This window comes from Ziziphus jujuba, chromosome 4, assembly GCF_031755915.1.
Source record: "Ziziphus jujuba cultivar Dongzao chromosome 4, ASM3175591v1".
Taxonomy (NCBI): Eukaryota; Viridiplantae; Streptophyta; class Magnoliopsida; order Rosales; family Rhamnaceae; genus Ziziphus; species Ziziphus jujuba.
Window position 1 is genome coordinate 9,582,165 of NC_083382.1, and position 20,050 is coordinate 9,602,214.

A 20,050-nucleotide genomic window follows, 5' to 3' on the forward strand; every position below is an offset into this window, starting at 1 on the left:
AATTCTTAGCATATACTATGTAAATAGGTTTATAACACAAGATGATAATTATGTTCTCTAACCTATTAAAATTCAATTATATAATTTAGAAAACTTAAACTATACGAGACTGCATGGCACTTTACAGTGAAGCCTCCCTGTGGCTCAACTGACGTTATGTACAGATGAATACTGTTGGTGGGGTGCACCTTTTGAGGTCCCACTTCAGACAACCTGTCATCAAAATTACTTTATGCTTTCATGAATATCACGTGTATGTTTTCTTGACTTTCTTTTCTTAACAAATACAGCTCATGAGATTGGCATTTCGCTGAAGTTTTCATGCCTTTATAAATTACTTTCTTCCTCTACTCTTCACTCCGTTTTGTTCTTTCCTTCCCTAATTGAATATATAGTTTTAATTTTTCATCTTAATATGGAGTACTACATTTGTATAAAGGACCTCATTGTCAATTTACTCATGCTAAATTCATTTTTACATATTAAGAAATTAATGTTCTATATATATATATATGACAAAAATTGTGTGCAAGTAAATGTTACTATGGGTATGTCCTCCACCGAATGGTGAGCAATGAACATTTATTACCATTGGTGAGCAATGAACATTATTATTTACAAGTAAAATAGGTTTTGAATAATAAAGAAATTCTGCAGTATAAATTGATTTTTGAGAAAGCAAATTGGATTCATACATATATACACTCTCTCTAATATACTAAATCTTAAGGTTTTATAATGAAGACCTTCTTTATCAATTAAATGAATATATTTAATAATATACAAGTGAAATATATTAATGGTTCATTAAGTTTATATATAATCCAGTTTGTTTGATATAGAATTTTAGTAATTTATTAAATCTATATATGGACTATTATTCTATTTTAATTTGATGTAAACATGACTCTATGTATAAATGTCTCTATACATAACTCTATGATACTAAATAACATATCCAATGATCACGAGAGACTCGTTTCTTATTTTTTAGCTACAGAGAGTGAGAGACACTTGTTCTAAAAAAATTAAATTTTATTTTCTTGAAATTTGTGGGAAAGCATCGAGCTTCTCTATGAAGTAGATCACTAGTATATATGTGTATATATATGCAATGAAGTTTTGAGTCACGCAGTTATATGATAATAACATAACACTAGTTTATCTCTATACATCCCTTCCCTCCATTATCGATATATATTATACGAAATAATTATATCATTGGAAGAAGAAAATGGGAAAAATGAAGGTGATAAGGATAATTTTGGTTCCATATCCAGCACAGGGACATATCACTCCCATGCTAAACCTAGCTTCAGCCTTACTCAACCATGGACTCGAGCCGGTGATGGTCGTTCCGGAGTACATTCACCGGCAGATTATCAAGTCGCCGACGATGGACGGAGAAATGAACAAAATATTGTGGAAACCAATACCGGACGGGATGAGCAAAGACACCGAGCCGCCCGATTTCTTCTCCATTGAGACGGCCATGGAGAACACCATGCCTTCTCATTTGGAAAAGGTTGTTCGAGAACTTGGTGGTGGAGAAGAAGAAGAAGAAGATGGTGGTGGTGGAAATGGAGTAATAGTCGGTTGTATGGTTGTGGATTTGTTGGCTTCGTGGGCCATACAAGTGGCAAGTCGGTGTGGGGTCCCCGCCGCAGGATTTTGGCCTGCGATGTTTGCTACATACAGGTTGATCACCGCCATACCTGACATGATCATGGCAGGCTTCATCTCTGATTCAGGTCAGCATTAATTCCTTTTCTCTGTTTGTTCGTTTTTTTTGTTTACTGTTTCTTCTTTTTACGGAAAAGTTCTGTTAAGTTTTGCCACATTAGTTTGCTTTTCTCTATCAAATACAAAATGCGGTTACCTGTAATAGGATCTGCAAATTAGAAATCTATAATAGCAAATATATATATATATATATAATTTTAATATAGTACAAATTTTATAAGAGATTTATACAGGAAGATATGCATGTGAGCTACCACATAGAAACTTTTTTTGGATCGAACTTCTAAAACAGTTGAGTCAAGCATAAATAATAATTATTAATGAATTTCATACATATTTTATATGGTATTTATTGTTTTACTTATATGATTTTTGTTTTATATTTTTATATGAATTATTTATATTATGATAGAGGTATGAAAACATATGTAGTATTAATATATAATATTGAAATAAAAAATAGATTTGACTCTCAACAATTTGGATCGCGAAATAAAATTCTACAATTTAAAATGTTACAATGGAAACTCTGGAGGCTCTTAATTTGTTAGAGTTTAGTAATTTAGGTGATTTTTTCATATTAGCATAGAAACAGTGGGGTAGCTGTACCACGCCAAATCGAAAGTTCCCGTATATACCCCTCATTAGTTTTTTTTTTTTTTTTTTTTTAAACTTTTACCTTTTTTGCCCCCAGTTGGAGGTTTATCTTTTTCTTATAAACTAGTTAAAAATGTTAAAAAGGTTTTAAAATTTTGAACCATTTGTTGGGATAATGTTTCCTCTTTTTAAGCAGTGTATGAGTTTCATTGGAGGAGTGATCCCTCTTTTTTCAGTCAAATCTCATATTCACCATAAAAGACACATAATTAATAATTAATACTAAAAAAAAAGAAATTAATGCTTAATAAAAGTAATTGCGTTCAAAAAAAAATGCTAAACAAAGTAATTAATAATAAAAAAATAAAACCAAGGCTAAAAAAGCTCAAGTAATGCTAAAAAAAATCTCTCTTTATTTTATACAGATTTCTTTACTCAAAATAGATTTTTAAAGTATATTATAAATAAAATTATTTACTTTTATTTTGAATTTAAAGCATATTTTTATTATTAATTGCCTAAACCTTTTAAAAAAAAAATCCAAACTTTTAGTTTAAATCCTATAATATCATTTATCTAATTAAAAATTGATTTTCTTTCATGTTGCTATCAAGCATTTGTAAGCAAACTAAGTTATGCAATTTTCCCTTCTTCTTTTTTTAATTTTCTACACAAGCTAAGTTATATAAATTACTACATAATTTTATATTTTCTTTTGAAATAAAGTTATGGTATTATTGTTGATGATATGGAATTGAATAATGACAATGTAATTAGTTTTTATATTTCCATACTAATTTTTATTTTGCCCCCACTCCATCCCTCAGTATAGACGCTATAATTTCGACCGCTAACTCCCATCTCTACTAAATGATTGAAAAATATTGTTTTGTTATCAGTAGTGATTGATATGATGCAAGAATCGACACCTATCATAATTGAAAAAAAAAATTTGTCTATTATTATTGTTGTTGATTGATAACGATACCATAATGGCAATAGCAGAATGATATAAGTTTGACCTTCGAATATTGAATTTTAGTTTTTTTATTTAAATTAAAATATAATTCATAATTAATTAATAATTATTCAGCTGCTAACAATACTCAATTATTTTTTTCTCCCTCTAATTGGATAGACATGTGCAAGAGGAAAAGTGTTAAATATAATCTATCAACCAGAAAACTTAAATTTTTTTAGTACAAGACTCACTTACCATAAACTAACTAAGGATTTAAAAAATAATAAATAATATGATTGATAGTTTCTTGTAATTTTTTATTAAACCTTAAAGGTAGTTAATAAAATTTACATCATTTTTTTTTCTTTTTTAATAAAGAACTGTACTTAAAACTTTCAAACTTTGCAGCCTAATTCTTTTAGGTTTTGGCAACCAAATAATAATAATAATTTGAAAGAATGGTCTAGAAAAATAAAAAGAGCAAACACCAAAAGCAATACGTGCTAGTTGTTAATTTCCTACCCTTGAAATAAAATAATCTCTCTCATTCTGTGTCCTACTTTTTCCATTTCATATAATATATGCTAGCAAACTACTGGCAAGTTTCTTTGTTCGAATAAAATATAACATTAATAATAACTAAAAAAAGATCTACTTGCAAGTTTTTCACATGTTCACCTATAAGTTAGTTTCCATATCAACTATGTACCCTAAAAAGAAAGAAGAATATTATTTATCATTGCTAATTACATTACTATGAATTCTATAAGTTAATATAATCATTTAATATGTTATTAAAGGTTTACTTTTTCATGCTAGATTTTTAATTAAAAAATTAAAAAAATTTTAAATGCAACAATTTAATATTTATAAAATCTATATAAATTTCATTATTAATAATTATATATAGCTGGTGACAAATAACAAAATTCATATAGAAATTACAAATTTATTTCTGTTCCTTACATGCATGTGTATTTTATATTCTTCAAAATACTATACTTCAAATTACATATATATTTTTTACAATTACTGTATATTAACTAAGAACATATTTATACATTAATGAACTCAGGATTTCCCCAACATAGTAAGCATTACTTTCTTCCTTGTGAACCTATTCTATCTATGGAAGATCTACCATGGTTAATTGGAAATCTTGAATCAAGAAAAGCAAGATTCAAATTCTGGACCAGAACTTTAAATCGATCTAGATCTTTAAAATGGCTCTTGGTGAATTCATTTCCTGAAGAAAAACTCTTCCATATTGATCATCATCAACATCAAAATCAGTTAATCAACATCTCCAAAAACAATAACACCACTACTGAAACTACTACAAGTCCAATTGTATTTGCCATTGGACCTCTGAGCAAGCTAGCAAAAACAAAGAACGTCCTGAGTCTTCGTGATGAAGACAAGAGCTGTTTGAAATGGCTAGACAAGCAAAAGCCTCAGTCGGTTATTTACATCTCCTTTGGAAGCTGGGTTAGCCCCATAGGAGAAGACAAGGTGAAGAACTTGGCAATGGCACTTGAAGCTTTTGAACATCCATTTCTTTGGGTTCTAGGCTCTAATTGGCGAAAAGGGTTACCAAAAGGTTACTTAGAGAGAGTAGTTTTTTCCAAGAAAGCAGCTGGGCAAGTTGTTTCATGGGCCCCTCAAATTGAGGTTTTGAAACACAGTTCGGTAGGTTGTTTTCTAACACATTGTGGTTGGAATTCAACAATGGAGGCTATTCAATTCCGAAAACGACTTCTTTGCTTTCCAATTGCTGGGGACCAATTTGTGAACTCTATCTACATCGTTAAAGTATGGAGAATTGGGATAAGGATTAATAATGGGTTTGGACAAAGTGATATTGAAGAAGGATTGAGGATGGTTATGGAGGATACTGAAATGAACGAGAGGTTGAAGAAGGTATATGAGAAAACCATGGGTGAAGAAGCTATTTTCAAAGTAGAGTTAAATCTCAAAGCCTTCGTTGATGACGCAACTAAAATTTGTTATCAAAATTGTATGAATTCGAATTAAGAATCATTATAAAAAAACATAATGATTTTGTTATTAAGCTGTTTCAATAAAAATTTATATTATATATATTTTCAAAAGCAAATATTAATTTGGATAGCTAATGATAAATGTAATTTTTGCTAAAGATCTTCCGATTATTTATTCCCAATTAGCAAAGTATAAATATAGATCGATTGAAGCTGATTAAAAAAGCAAAAAAAAAAAAAAAAAAAAGCACGTGTAGTTGAAATGTTGTATAAATAATTGAAGTATGGGTTTGGTATTAGGTACAAACAAAGCACACATGAATTTGGCAGAGTGGCACTATGGAAATAAATTGGTTTTTTTCCCCCTTAAATTTCGTGCTTTCCCTTTCACTTTGTATTCGTGCAAGTGGGCACATAAACGCCCATCACCCACTTAAAAGGTTACAAATTTTAAAACATTAATTTTGGGCATGTCGACTCTATCTATCCACTTTCATGTACGTCACTATCCATCAATATAATTCGTTTTGCTTTTACAATATTATATGTGTGAATGGAATAAATGTACTCACCCTTTTTTTTTTTTTTTTTTTTTTTTTTTTAAGGCCACCTTGATTATCTTTTAGCAACTTCAAAAAAAGGTTTTAAAAAATATATCTTTTAGCCTATAGTTAGTACTGAAAATTGAAAAATATGTATACCTGCCAATATTGTTGTCTTCCGTTTCTTAACGCAATCGTATCCTTGCTCCACTCAAGGTGATCATAAACCAGTCATGACCCATCTACATGACGTTTTTGGAAATTAAAACATGTTTCATATTTGTGAATCAATTAACAAAATATTATCGGTTTGTATTCTAGCATAGGCAAATTGTTTGTGACTTCTTTTTTTATAAACTTTTTTCTTTTTTTTAAATAAATGAGAAGTAGATTATGTCGATCGTTTGGTGAAAAATGCCTTCCTAGCTAGAAGAAAAAGTACAAAAGGACTCAAAATCCATATATATCTATATTTTGCACTAATATATATAATTATTAATCAAACTTTTTTGTAATATTTGGGGTGGGGATTATTAATTAATTAAACTTAATAAATAATTTTTTGGAGTTAGGATATATTAATGGATAATAATGAACAACAAACTAATAATTAGTAAAAGAAATGAGGGAACAATAATTATTTGAAGTGAGTTGAATAGTCAAGCACTTTGATTATTAGATTTTTTTTTTTTTTAACCAACTTTGAACCGTTAGATCATTGCAACATTATAAAAAGCACCCATCTTTATCAGATGCCATTTATCATTGGTAATCCATTATTAATAGGCTAATTATTTTGATATGAAAATTTAATAAGCTATTATTAAAAGTTTACTTTTCAACTTTTTTCAACTTTTTCTTTTTTTGATAAAAATTTTTCAACTTTTTTTTGATAGAAAGAGAATTATGCATTGATATTGAAAGATAATACATCTATGCCTAAATAATTAGAGAGCCATTGAGGTCCTTCTTCAAGCCACACTTGCCTGCCAATAAGAGAGAGTATGTATCTTACTTTTTTATATCAGAAGAAAAAAAGAAAAAAAAAGCAATTAATTAATATTTATCACATCTGCATAAACCTATTAAAAAAATCAATATGAATCTCAATTTTTTTTAATTAAAAATCATGAATCTTGTTAGGGATAATCAAAGTAATGATAAATAGTAAAAATTGATGTGTATACATATATATATAATAATAATAATAATAATAATATATATATATTTTTTTTGAATTTTGGTATCACTGCGCCGGAAGTCGGCCACCGAAGTAGCAGCGCCTTACCACTGGGCCATGCTGCTTCGTCATAATAACAATTAACTAATAAAATTAATTAATCCTGCTTCCGTACACTATTATACTTTTATTTTATTTTTTTAAACTTCACGTCATGTGTTCTAAATAATCCTAGCCGTAAGAAAAAAAACTTCTGCTATTCCAACATCTAGATCTATAATAGAAAAGAAGTACGAAAGCAAAAAGCAAGAATAAAAAGATAAAAAGCACATTCGAAACAGTGAGTATATTAGAGAACCATTATAAATGATTGGTTATATAACTTAGAAGCCGAAAACAAAAACGCGTGCCAATTTAGTATTATCAGTTAAAAGCACGTGTCACACACTGTCTTTGTTTTTATAAAACATCAAATCAAATATCATAAATCAATGTTTGTTTTTTTAGCCGAACAAAATTAATGTTTGTTCGTGACAATGGGCCTAACTCGCAACCAGCTAGTTCCAGTGATTTACCAAAAAAATTCTAGCTAGTTCCAGTGCAGCTTGAGTAGGATAGATGTACTTTTAATAATAATAAAGAAATCAATAAATAAATGGGACTATATACCAAAGTAATAATATAAAATAAACATTCAAATTTATATTGATGTTTTAAGAAATTAATTTAATCTCTTTGGAAAAAAAAACATTGATTTGTGAGACAATGTTACTAGGAAGACAAAATAATATATTGGCCACTTCCCTTGGATTTGTTTCATATTTTGCTTTGATTTTTACCATATATATATATATATATATTAATATGTAAAAAGATAAAGGATTAGTGATTTTGAAGTTATATAATAAACATAAGGAAAGGCACATGCTTAGTTGACTCTCTCTCTCTCTCTCTCTCTCTCTCTCTCTCTCTCTCTTCCTCAGCCTCTATAAATTCTAGATTTTCTTTGCACAAAAGAAATGAATGCAACAAAAACCCCAAAGTGACTATAGAATCAGAGACATATAGAGGAAGAAATATGAAGTACTCCATTAAGAAGCCAAAAATGATCATCCTTGTTCCATATCCAGCACAAGGACATGTCACTCCCATGCTAAAGCTGGCCACCACTTTCCTCACTAGAGGATTTCAGCCAGTGATTGTCACTCCGGAGACCATTCACCGGCAAATTTTGTCACCCGGAATCAAAGCCAACGATAAGATTCTTTTCATGCCCATACCGGACGGCATGGATGAGCGAACACCCCGTGACTTCTTCACCATAGAAGCAGCCATGGAAAACAACATGCCTAGGCATTTGGAGCGTCTTGTGGTTGAGCTTGAGGAAGATGGTGAGGTTGTTTGTATGGTTATCGACTTGCTGGCTTCGTGGGCCATCGGAGTAGCCAACCGGTGTGGGGTTCCGGCCGCCGGATTTTGGCCTGCCATGCTTGCTACTTACCGGCTTATCTCTGCCATACCGGACATGGTCCGTGCAGGCCTAATTTCCGAAACAGGTTTCCACTTTTTATTTTTTATTTTTTTAATTCCAATTAAACCATGATTTGATTCTATTATTATTATTTATCTCTAAGCTCCATTAAGTTAAAATTAAGGAGTTTAGTTTGCTGAGATTATATACATTTTTCTTGGTTTTGGTTGACTTTGCAACATTATATAGAGTCTTGCTTATCAAATAATCATGGTACACCCCTGTTTTAATTATTTTGCGGATTCATATACTATATACGTTTTTAAGCAAGCAAATATGTTGTTGTCCGCAAAAAAATAAAAAATAAGAAAAGTTATGCAAGTATGTTGGATCAACTAGGGAGAATCTTTGAATATCCAGAGCATTATGGACATAAGTTTTCATTCTTTGAAGTTATATTTGATTGGGTACCTTAGTATTACTGGTAGTATGTTTGATCGGGTATCTTAGTATTATTAATATTTATGACTAAGTTAGTTAATATGTCCGTATTCGTTATAATGATTATATATAATTTATTAGTAAAAATACATTATAAGTAAATATTTATTAGTGAAATTATATACTATATGATCATTTAAATTATTATTATTATTAAATAAATTTTTTTATATTTTAATATAAAAATAATAATATTAAATATTTTAATTAAAATTTATTATATAAATTAATTATTATTATTTATGATTATAAATAACAATATTCTTTATCAATTTATATTAAATTTTGCTCACTTATATCTATATCTCGTTTATATTAAATATATCGAATTATATATATTTATATATACGATAACAGGTAAAAGTAATTTCACTGTCAGAACACAACTTACATTTTTTTTTTTTATTTGCGAGAGCACAACTTTTCTTGCTTAAATAATTTTGTAAATACACGAACACACACTGGAGAAGAGGTTGACCAAATTATAATAAAACAAGTTATAAACTTAAAAAAGAAATACCAAAAGCAGAGTGGACCCACAAGGTTTCTGCGCGTACATAATATATACTTGTTCGAGATATACAGGATCTAGTGACACATGCATCATATTAATAAAAATAAATAAATAAAATTGGACAACCTGCCCTTGGAATCTCTGAATATATATATATATATATGTATGTATAAAAGTATATATATATATATATATGTATGTATAAAATTTGACCATATTGTTAATTTTAATTGGGCAGGACTTCCACAACATCTGGGTATGGTTTCCTTTTTGCCTAACCAGCCTCCACTTTCCACTGAGGAGCTTCCATGGCTGATAGGCACTCTTGCTGCAAGAAAAGCAAGATTCAAATTCTGGACCAGAACTCTATCTAGATCAAGAACCCTTCAATGGCTTCTCGTCAATTCCTTCCCCGAAGAATATTACATCGAGGACGACGAAAAGCAAAGCCAGTTGCTCAAGAGCTCCAACAATGGAGATGGTCATCATCTTCCACTTGCTCTACCAATTGGTCCTCTATGCAACCATTCTTCAGATACCATAAACCCAAGCTTCTGGGAAGAAGATATGAGCTCCATAGAGTGGCTAGACCATCAAAAACCCGGCTCGGCTATATATGTCTCTTTCGGGAGCTGGGTTAGTCCTATTGGAGAAGCCAAAGTGAAGAGCTTGGCTATGGCACTTGAAGCTTTGGGGAAGCCATTTCTATGGGTTCTACGGGATTCATGGCGTTCAGGTTTACCAATTGGGTACTTGGAGAGGGTCTCAAAGCAAGGGAAAGTGGTTTCTTGGGCTCCTCAAATGGAGGTTCTTAAACATAAAGCAGTTGGTTGCTATCTAACACACTGTGGATGGAACTCAACAATGGAGGCTATTCAGTCTCAGAAAAGGCTTCTTTGCTACCCTATTGCTGGTGACCAGTTTTTGAATTGTAGCTACATAGTCAACGTGTGGAAGATTGGTGTGGAAATTAATGGTTTTGGAGAGAAAGATGTTGAGGATGGAGTTAGGAAGGTTATGGAGGATAAACAGATTGGTAATAGGTTGAGGAAGATGTATGAGAGGATAATGGGTGATGAAGCTTGTTCTAGAGTTATGTCTAATCTCACTGCATTTTTGGATAATGTCAAGGATGGAATAATACACAAGTGTCCAATCAACGATATGTGTTCATGAAATTAATTTATTTGTATTTTGTTTTATCGATGTGGCAAAATTTATACAACCAATATGGTATAAGCATTTTGTTGTATGTTCCAAAAATTAGCTATTAAAAATATTATTTTTCATCATTGATGATTTATTATTATTGGATCCTATATATTGTCATGATAATTAAATAAACTATCATTAAAAAAATTATTTTTCTATATTAAATTTTTAGCTATAAAAAATTAATGTGTATATATATATATATTAAATATAATCAATAAATATTTATCAAATATTTTTGCAACAACAGTTTAATATCATCGTACAAAACAAAAACCATCATTTTAGGGGACAATTTTATTTAAGAAATAATTTTATTTACTAATTGATGCGGTAAAATGATATGATATTATTTTTTTGATTTGTATTGAATGATATTATTTTTTTGATTTGTATTGAATTTTATATCTCATAAAGTTTATTTATTTATATTTAGTTTATATCACTTAAACCACCAAAATAATATACTGATATTTTACAACGTTAATTGATAAAAGAATTTGATGAGTTACATAATAATAATAATAATAATAATAATAATAATAATAATAATAAAGATCTTCTGTTTTTATTTTATTTTTAATCATCATTCCTATTCCATTAGTAATGGAATTTTATCTCATTTAAAAAAATATTTTTTTTATTTAGTTTATTGTTGTTTATTTGCTTATGTTTTTAAATCATATGAGATCATAAACTAAGTAAATATGAAATGAGACAAAAGATGGGACAAGACAATATCTTTGTCATCCCTTAAGCAATGTCCATATCCAATTAGCAGCCCCAAAATCAGTCTCAAAGTAAGAAAACCCCAGAGCCTCCTAAATGTCAAAGGCTAAGCTTGGGCAAATTGGTTATGATCCCAACTCTGGCATTGACATGTGATATCATATGCCCAGTACCATAATCGGTGGTTTGTTGGGTGAAAGTACTATTATAGTGAAGCCATAACATTAATTGGACCTGGTTTAAATATTATTTTATTAAATAATAAGAAGTTCAAATATTATTTTATTAAATAATAAAATCACATATAAATTTAATCAAATTCCAAATTTTGTCAACTAGATGATCAATTTCTTAATGATGAAACATGAAATGGTTTCCAAGCTTTGAGAGAAGGACTTGGGAGGCTGGAGGAGAGAATGATACCCCAACAGTGACCCATTAATAACAAGGTGATATGTGTCAAATTCAATAAGCTAAAAAGGTATTTGATTTGTATATATTAACACCCTGTTTGTTGCCTTTCATATAGTACTTATGTAACAAAATAATAATAATAAAAAGTTAAGGATAAATTAAACCAAAAAAAAAAAAATCATAAAAAATCTGGTGAACAGGACACGTTAACCAAACGTGGTGTTGTCAACTCTACCTTGTGCCAGGCTAACGCAAACTTCCTTTTATAGCTATTTACGATTATTTACTTACTCAAATCATGTAATAATGAATTAATGACGTAACCCATTTGTTTAAAGATTTATTTATTTATTTCTGTATTTAGATATTTTGAGGATAAAAGTTGACACAGTCTTTAAGGATTATTACGTCTGACAGCTACAAAACTATTCATTAAATCTTGTTAAAAATAAAAAATAAAAATTCAGTTTCAGAATTTATGTAAAATTTTTCATTTATTTATTTATTTATTTTTTAACCAGATTAGAGAAGAATCCACCGTAAATTTTAATTTTATAGAGAAAGAAGCATTGAAATTCCAAGTCAAGGAAGGCACGGTTGTTGAAGACAATTCTTGCGGTAGATTGCAGAGAATGACGTTGAATCCAAGATTTCAACTCTTCAAGCCTACCCAATTTGGTCCTGTTCAAGAAAACTTCAGCCTCTTTCTTGCCTTACCCTCCATTTCAATTCTAGGTAATTTTTTTTTTTTTTACTAATTTATCCAATTTCTTTATTATATAGACTAATTGAATGTAGTCCATCTTTGCTCTCTGTTTGGTACATCTGGACAATAGACTAAAAGCCAAAAAAAAGGTATCATTTTCAACCTGCGGCTATTTTATTTGACTATTTAACATCTTGGTTACTTCCATTTTTTTTTTTTTTTTAATTGTATTCAAGGTCATTTATTAGATTCAGTTGCATGTCTTTATGGAATAGTTCTTGACCTGTTTGGTTGCTGAGAAAAAGTAGGCTAGATAAGATTGGATGCTGGATCATTTATGTTTTTGTTGATTGTTTCTTTGATTGGACAAAAAATCAACTAAATCGGCTAAAGTAACCCGTGAACTCTGCTAAAGCTTAGTTGAGAGGAACGGGATTCGAAGGTATTGTTTTTCACTTATTTTCCATTTTATGCTGTTTTCTCAGCCAAAAGCAAGCGGGTTCTTATTCGCTTCTCTTCCTATTTTACTTCCCGGGTTTCTTTTACTTCATATTTGCTTCATAATTTTATTTTATTATTATTATTATTTTTTTAAATCTTTTGAATACGAGAAATAGATATGGGAATGATAACTAACTATGTTAGGTAAAAAAAATTGTTTATGTAGATTAGAACCCATGTTATTTTAGGGATTGTATTGAGGATTCAGAGATTTATTGTTATTTTTTCTTTTGTTTTCTCGGCAATCAAACAGAGGATTTATGGAAAGAATAAAGCCATTGGTCTTAGGAATCCATGTATTATTCTGAAACCTTCAGGGGTCTTAGCTAATGGGTATTTCTTATTTGTTGCAATTAGGTCTTGGTTGGGTAGTTTTGATAGCTAATTGCTAATAAACCTGTGGATCAAACTGCTGATGGGCTATTTTTGGTTTTGAAGATATGGCTTTTTAGGTTACTCAAAATATGAGTTAGTTCACTCTGCCAGATATTTTGATGTGTTTTGCAGGGTTGTATAAACTATCTATTTAGTTCAGGTAGAATGAATGAAAGCTACAGCAATGCAAGTGCAAGCTCAAGCTCAAGTTTAAATAGCAGCTCCCATGATACAGAGGATGACCATACCATTGCAAGTATCTTAGCAGAAGATGAAAAGCTGAGAGTTGATGGCAGGCTGGGGAAGAGACTTTCTCATTTAGACTCAATTCCGGTATGTTCCTCACTTTTATGCATATTATTTCGTTCTTTATGGTAACAGCAAAGAAGCAAGTTTGCGACCTAAATGGCCTTCTAGATTGGGGGTGTGTGTATGGATCTCTCTCTCTCTCTCTCTCTCTCTCTATATATATATATATATATGTATATATATATATATATATATGCGCCATATGTTGGTAACCACATGTATGTGTGGATGTTTGTTGGTCAAAGTGGAATCATGGTATATATGCTTGAACTAATCTGTTCAATGCACAATGAAGGTGGATAAAACCTTTGAGTTTGAATATGAAGTCTTCTTTACCACATTCTTTTCCCTTTAATTTTTTTAATAGCTTTTTAGTTATTTGACACAATATCACATATTATATGTTAGGGTTGGGACAAAACACTGCCTTGTATTCTTAATGAACTGATTTGAGGAGGAAAATAAAAAATGGAAAAAATGAAGGCACTGAAAATGTGCCATGTTACTCTTTTGTCCTCAGTTGATGATGTAATTATTCCCATGCAATATAAATAGAAATTCTTGATTCTATTAGCCAATAGGTTATTGGTCAAATTGCTATTGTCATAACCTCCGAGAATGCAATTTAGCAAATTAAAAGTTTGTACTTCTCCAAGAGTATTGCTGCCAGATTTTTATTTTTATTTTTATTTTTTTGTTGCTGAAGACTTGATGGTTATTAGTTTCTTTGATGCATTGTTTTTATTATTATATATTAAACTTTATGTGTGGTTAATGGCACTCCTAAACAATGAGAATCTGTATAAATTAATGAAAGTAGCAACTAAATACAGTGAATTCAAAACTTTTGTTCCAACTTCAAATAAGAGTACAAACCTTATTAGTAGTGCTGATAAATATGGTGATTGTGTTATGAATGAGAATGTGAATAGCTACTTCGACTGCTTCTTTTTTTTTTTTACCAAAGATCATGGAACTAGAGGATGATTTTTCACTGTGTATAATAATTTTAATAGCCGATGCTATATGTGTATTTGCTTTGTAAATGGAACCAGCGATCGAAGACATTGAAGGGGACTTTGAGATGCCACCTGTAGCATAGCTTTTCACATTCCTCTTTCTAGTATATTATGCCTATTGGCAGTGTGGAATTTTGCATCTCATTGTAACTTAGATATTTGGTATTTCAACATTAGTTAGACCATCTTACCATTAGGCTCTTTCATCTTTGAAAAGTCTATGTTTTGTCTCAATGAAATAGCATTATCTATATTTTTTTCGATGCAATTGATATGTGGGAAATAGAAGGAGACTATTCTTGCTAGCTGTCCTGGCTTACTAAAAATTCTTAATCTGCTTTTACAGAATTCCTTCTTCTTTTCTTCTTCCTCTACTCTCTCTCTCTCTCTCTCTCTCTCTCTCTCTCTCTCTTTTATTTTTTAAGATAGATTTTATAGTTTGTGATATAATCCATACTTGTTTTTCTTAAGATTGAGTAAATTGTAGGTGATGACTGGCTATCTAAGTACTAATTCGTTCACTGTGTTTGCAGCACACCCCTCGGGTTAATGGGGAGATACCTGATGTGAATGATGCTACCTTAGACCATGAGCGACTGTCAGAAAGGTTAGTGATTTTGTAAAAAGAAAAATAATCACTATTTTTGCCACTACTTTACTTAACTAATTCTTTTTCAAGGCTTACTAAGCCTTTTGAAATGTTGTTAATCTGCTTACAGCTTAGATGATAACTATCTTTTTCTGAATTGTGAGTACAAATAAAAAAAATTATTTGTTCTATTGATTTTTATTTTCATGAATTTCTCATTTCTTTTCTTGGTGAAAATTTTATTTGGTTAAATAAAAAAAAAAATGACTTAAAAAATATAGCTGACAAAGCATGTTGCTAAATTTGTAGTTGGGTTTGTGATGGATGATGAGTGTAAATGTTTGCATCAAATATAGGAGGAGGCATGATATATTAGAATTTGGTTTCACATTATAAATATTAGCATAATTTCAACAATGATTCCTCGGTGGTCATAATAATATATATATATATATATACATATTTTTATTCAGATTGGCCACCTACGATTTAGCTGAACTGCAAATTGAGGGTGATGGGAATTGCCAGGTTTGACTTAAAGAACAGATAACCAGTCTCCATTTTGGGTTTCCCTTTCTTTACATCTTCAATTTTCATATTAATATATTCTTTTTTACTTTTGATGCTTGAGATTAGCCAATTTATTTTCTTTAGCATCTTATGCTGGCCAGTTGCCTCATTCATTGGTTATGCTTTTTCTTCCTCTTTGTCAGTATAATTAGTAAATATTTGTTTGACACATGGCAGTTTCGAGCATTAGCAGATCAATTATTTCGCAATTCAGATTACCACAAGCATGTGAGAAAGCAAGTGGTAAAGCAGGTATTCTAATGAAACCCGACTTCATGGATATAAGAAACAGAAGTGACTAATTGCTTTACACTATAGTTTCAAGCACATACTATGTTTGTTAGTTTTAACTACTACAGTTTTGAGATTGTCTTGATGTTGGGGTTTCACACATCTTGTTGAAATACAGCATAATATGCAAGGGCACCAATTTGAAGTAGTTGAGTGCTATTGACCTTAAAATTGTTGACAGCTATCTATTTTGTGACATACAATCATTGCAAAAGGGAAACTTTGAAAACATATAGGAATCCCAATAGCATAGTACAGTTTTTCTGTGTGTCTTCATCTAGTGTATTGTTCCTCGGCATGGGGTATAAACTTTCTTGAGTTCTGATTTGGTGGAAATTATAGACAGCATCAAATTTCAGAAATGGTTGAACAAATTAGATGCAGATGCAATGCATCTTTTCTCTGTGCACTTGCGAGTGTGTTTGTATTCTGTGCTTTTTGAATTTTGAAAGAGATTGAAATTAATTAGTTGTACATTCTCCTCATTCTATGTCTGTGCGTTTTATTTTCTTTTTTCAGCTAAAGCATCACAGAAGATTATACGAAAGTTATGTCCCAATGAAGTATAGAGGTTACCTGAAGAAGATGAAAAAGTATAATATCTGCTTTGGTGCTTTTTTTTTTTTTTTTTTTCATTGTTGTTATCATTAATCTGCATGTGATATTTTGGGTGTCTCTCTCTATTGTTGATTCGATTTTTCAAATGTTGCTAGAACTGGGGAGTGGGGAGATCATGTTACCTTACAAGCTGCTGCAGACCGAGTAAGTTCAACTCCACAACTGTTGCATCTTTTTAATGTGCTTTCCTACTGCATGGAAATAATTAGTTTTGTCACGAAGTTAAGAGTTATTTGGTCAAGTTATTTGTTTTGTTCAACTTAGCTGTGCCTAGTAGTACATCTATGACATATGATGAGTACAAAGAAATAAATATTTTGGTAGCACAACCGTTTTTACGGGACCTCTTTTATGGTCTGCTCTGCTGTCAAAACTTGCCTTCTAATCTCTAGTAAAGTAGCTCTTTGTGTAATTGCGTTTTCTGTAATTATATACTTTAGAAAGTCTTAAAAAATCTTGATCCTACTTGGTTTTGTATTAATTACTGAAAATTCTTTTGTATTTAATACTAGTATGATCTTGTGTGAATATAGCTTTTATGAGATTGAGATAACCATATTCATATATTTTTGCTGAATATATATATTTTGTTTTTTTTGCCCTTTTGGTTGTAGCAACAAATTTCCTGTAATGTTAGTTTTTGTTCTTTCCCTTTCTATCAGTACTGTAGAAATGATTGTTTTATAAGCAGTCTATGGCTTTTGGGTGCAGTTTGAAGCCAAAATTTGTGTAGTCACGTCTTTTCGAGACACATGCTATATTGAGATCCTTCCCAACAATGGAAATCCTACCCGAGGTAATATGTCATTTTAATATCTGAACTATCTGTTCATTTCAGTGACCAATTTTACTATTCTTTTTTCTGCTACTATGAAGTTTGCTTCTCTTGTATAATTAATTCAGCTCGACCATAAACTAGCTTTCTCCGCCCTAGTTATAATTGGCAAATAGAGTCTAATAGACATAAGATATTCATTATGGAGAAAATACTTGTAAATTTGCTCATTAAGAGTTGAAAATGGAGAAGCAATTTTCTTCATTGCATTCTACTTTGCTGGTATTTCTAAATTTGTTTGATTTCGAACTGAAGTTAGCTAAGGTTGGTCATGAACTGAACCAAGAATAATTCTGTTTTGCCTTGAATTCTAACTAATAAAATTGGTCTTAATAAAGTCTACTTTCTTAATTTGGTCTAGTGACTATTTTATATGAATTTTTTTGGTTCCCAGAGGTTTGGCTGAGCTTTTGGAGTGAAGTTCATTACAATTCTTTGTATGCAAGTGGAGGTGAGGAACTCAATTAAGATTACTTGGTGCAAGTTTATTTTTCATCTCTTTCTTCTTCTTCTACTTGATGGTCTACATAGTGTGACATACAAATAGACTTGATTTTTTTTATTTTTATTTTTGTATTTTATTATCTTGATCTAATTACAGATGTTCCAACAAGAGCTCCAAGAAAGAAGCATTGGCTTTTCTAGAATTTGTCTATCATACTCGAAGACTTCACTTTATACTTCCAGTTTACACTTCCACTTTATTATATTGGCAAGTCTCCTTTGTAATAGTATATAATATAATATATACAAATATATATATATATATATAAATTTAAAAATTATGTGTTGTAATTAACATGATTTAGATCTTGGTATTGCAGAAATCAAACATTAGATATATGTATATACAAATTTCCTGTTGATTTCATCCTGTATAGTCATGTGTAGAGCATGGCTGAGCTTGAGCCAAATATACACTGAAATTTTGCATTTGATTTATTTGTTTATTAATACTATTATTATTATATGTATTGTTATTATTTTTTTAAGTTCAAATGGCAAATGCACTTGAATTGTCATATATGTTTGGTGCAGAGCATCTCCAACCCATTACTAAGATGGTGTAAATTTTGCATGATATAAAAGTCACATCAAACAGAAATTTTTTTCAAATTCATTACACCATTTTTTACACCAGAAAAAGATATTCTTTATATATATATATATATATATATATTTTATCTACTATTATATTATAATTTTTTTCTAATTTTCATTTTTTCACATTAATTTTACTCCATAAAAAATTAAAAATATGGGTCAAATATAAGATTTTTATTTTTTATATCAAAAAGCAATTGGTGCTGTTGAAAATATGCATCTGGGTAAAATTATAAATTTGTTATAATATTAGAGTTTGTTTTGTAAATTTTAAAAACTCAAAAAAAAAAAAAAAAAGGAACATAAAAAATAAAATGGTATAACTTTTAGTGCATGGTTGGAGCATAAGTTGCTCCAAATTTTGTGTTAAATTTGGTGCAAGGCCGTTCATTCACACTAAAATGGTATAACTTTTGGTGTATGGTTGGAGCATAAGTTGCTCCAAATTTTGGCTTTTTGCATTATATTGGTATGGTTGGAGCATAAGTTGCTCCAAAATTTGGCTTTTTGCATTATATTGGAGCACGGTTGGAGATGGTCTAAAGCAGTTACATGCTGGGCACTTCATAGAATTTTGGTGCTGCATTCATCTTCTCTAGCCATGGAATTAAAAGCTGCCCCCACCTGGTTTATTGGTTTTTGGTAGCTTATGTATTTATTTTTTCAATTACTTTTTCACAAAAAAAAAATGATGATATTAGACATTTTTTGGTACTTCAAGGCCCATTATTATTATTATTATTTAATTTTAGGAGAACGTGCCACAATAACCATGTTTGAAAAACGATAATGAAAACTATCATCTCCCTTTTAATCTTTTTTGTTTTATCCTTCTATATTTATTTTATCCTCAATAAAAATTAAAAATAACGTGAATATTTTTTTTTTCTTCATCCAGCATTTCCATTCAATTTTTGTTTTTCATCAAACCCTAAGATCTTAAATTTCATCTTCTTCAACTCAATATCCCTCTCTCTTTTTTATTTGTTGTAGAAATATTGTATATTTTTATATTGGTTGCTTTGCAGTGTTAGAAACGCATTTGCAATTTGTTACCCATTTTCTGAACTTGTCGGTTTCGCTTTATAGATTTCATTTCAGATATTCTATGTTTTTTCTAGTATCTTTTTATTGGCTTTTGGACGATTTATGTTTGTCTATATTTGGATCTGATGTAAAAAGGTTTTGGGATTGTCTCTTTTCCTCTTGATTTCGTAGTTATTCTTTGATTTGTAATTTTTTTTTTAAGAAATATATATAGAAAATATT

General features: G+C 30.1%; 3 protein-coding genes across 6 annotated transcripts; all 3 read left to right on the forward strand.

The window, feature by feature from the left end:
- Nucleotides 1-1,108: 1,108 nt before the first annotated feature.
- On the forward strand, nt 1,109-5,469 carry LOC107404600 (UDP-glycosyltransferase 82A1). The gene is made up of 2 exons (XM_025068751.3): nt 1,109-1,751; nt 4,377-5,469. Exons 1-2 carry the CDS (start codon nt 1,235-1,237, stop codon nt 5,333-5,335), a joined length of 1,476 nt encoding a protein of 491 aa, XP_024924519.3. The 5' UTR covers nt 1,109-1,234; the 3' UTR covers nt 5,336-5,469.
- A 2,506-nt stretch (nt 5,470-7,975) lies between these two features.
- Nucleotides 7,976-10,801, forward strand: LOC125421741 (UDP-glycosyltransferase 82A1). The gene is made up of 2 exons (XM_048471165.2): nt 7,976-8,579; nt 9,748-10,801. Exons 1-2 carry the CDS (start codon nt 8,102-8,104, stop codon nt 10,683-10,685), a joined length of 1,416 nt encoding a protein of 471 aa, XP_048327122.1. The 5' UTR covers nt 7,976-8,101; the 3' UTR covers nt 10,686-10,801.
- A 1,898-nt stretch (nt 10,802-12,699) lies between these two features.
- On the forward strand, nt 12,700-18,660 carry LOC107416849 (OVARIAN TUMOR DOMAIN-containing deubiquitinating enzyme 11). 4 transcript variants are annotated; one of them, XM_060816649.1, is made up of 10 exons: nt 12,700-12,719; nt 13,579-13,779; nt 15,308-15,381; nt 15,837-15,891; nt 16,111-16,185; nt 16,744-16,817; nt 16,938-16,986; nt 17,554-17,638; nt 18,072-18,128; nt 18,279-18,660. In XM_060816649.1, exons 2-10 carry the CDS (start codon nt 13,612-13,614, stop codon nt 18,320-18,322), a joined length of 681 nt encoding a protein of 226 aa, XP_060672632.1. In that variant the 5' UTR covers nt 12,700-12,719; nt 13,579-13,611; the 3' UTR covers nt 18,323-18,660. The 4 variants fall into 4 exon arrangements, with proteins under 4 accessions (XP_060672632.1, XP_048328364.1, XP_048328363.1 ...); XM_048472407.2 differs by lacking the exon at nt 12,700-12,719 and adding an exon at nt 12,790-13,012 and having other exon boundaries at nt 13,607-13,779; XM_048472406.2 differs by lacking the exon at nt 12,700-12,719 and adding an exon at nt 12,791-13,012.
- Nucleotides 18,661-20,050: the final 1,390 nt, after the last annotated feature.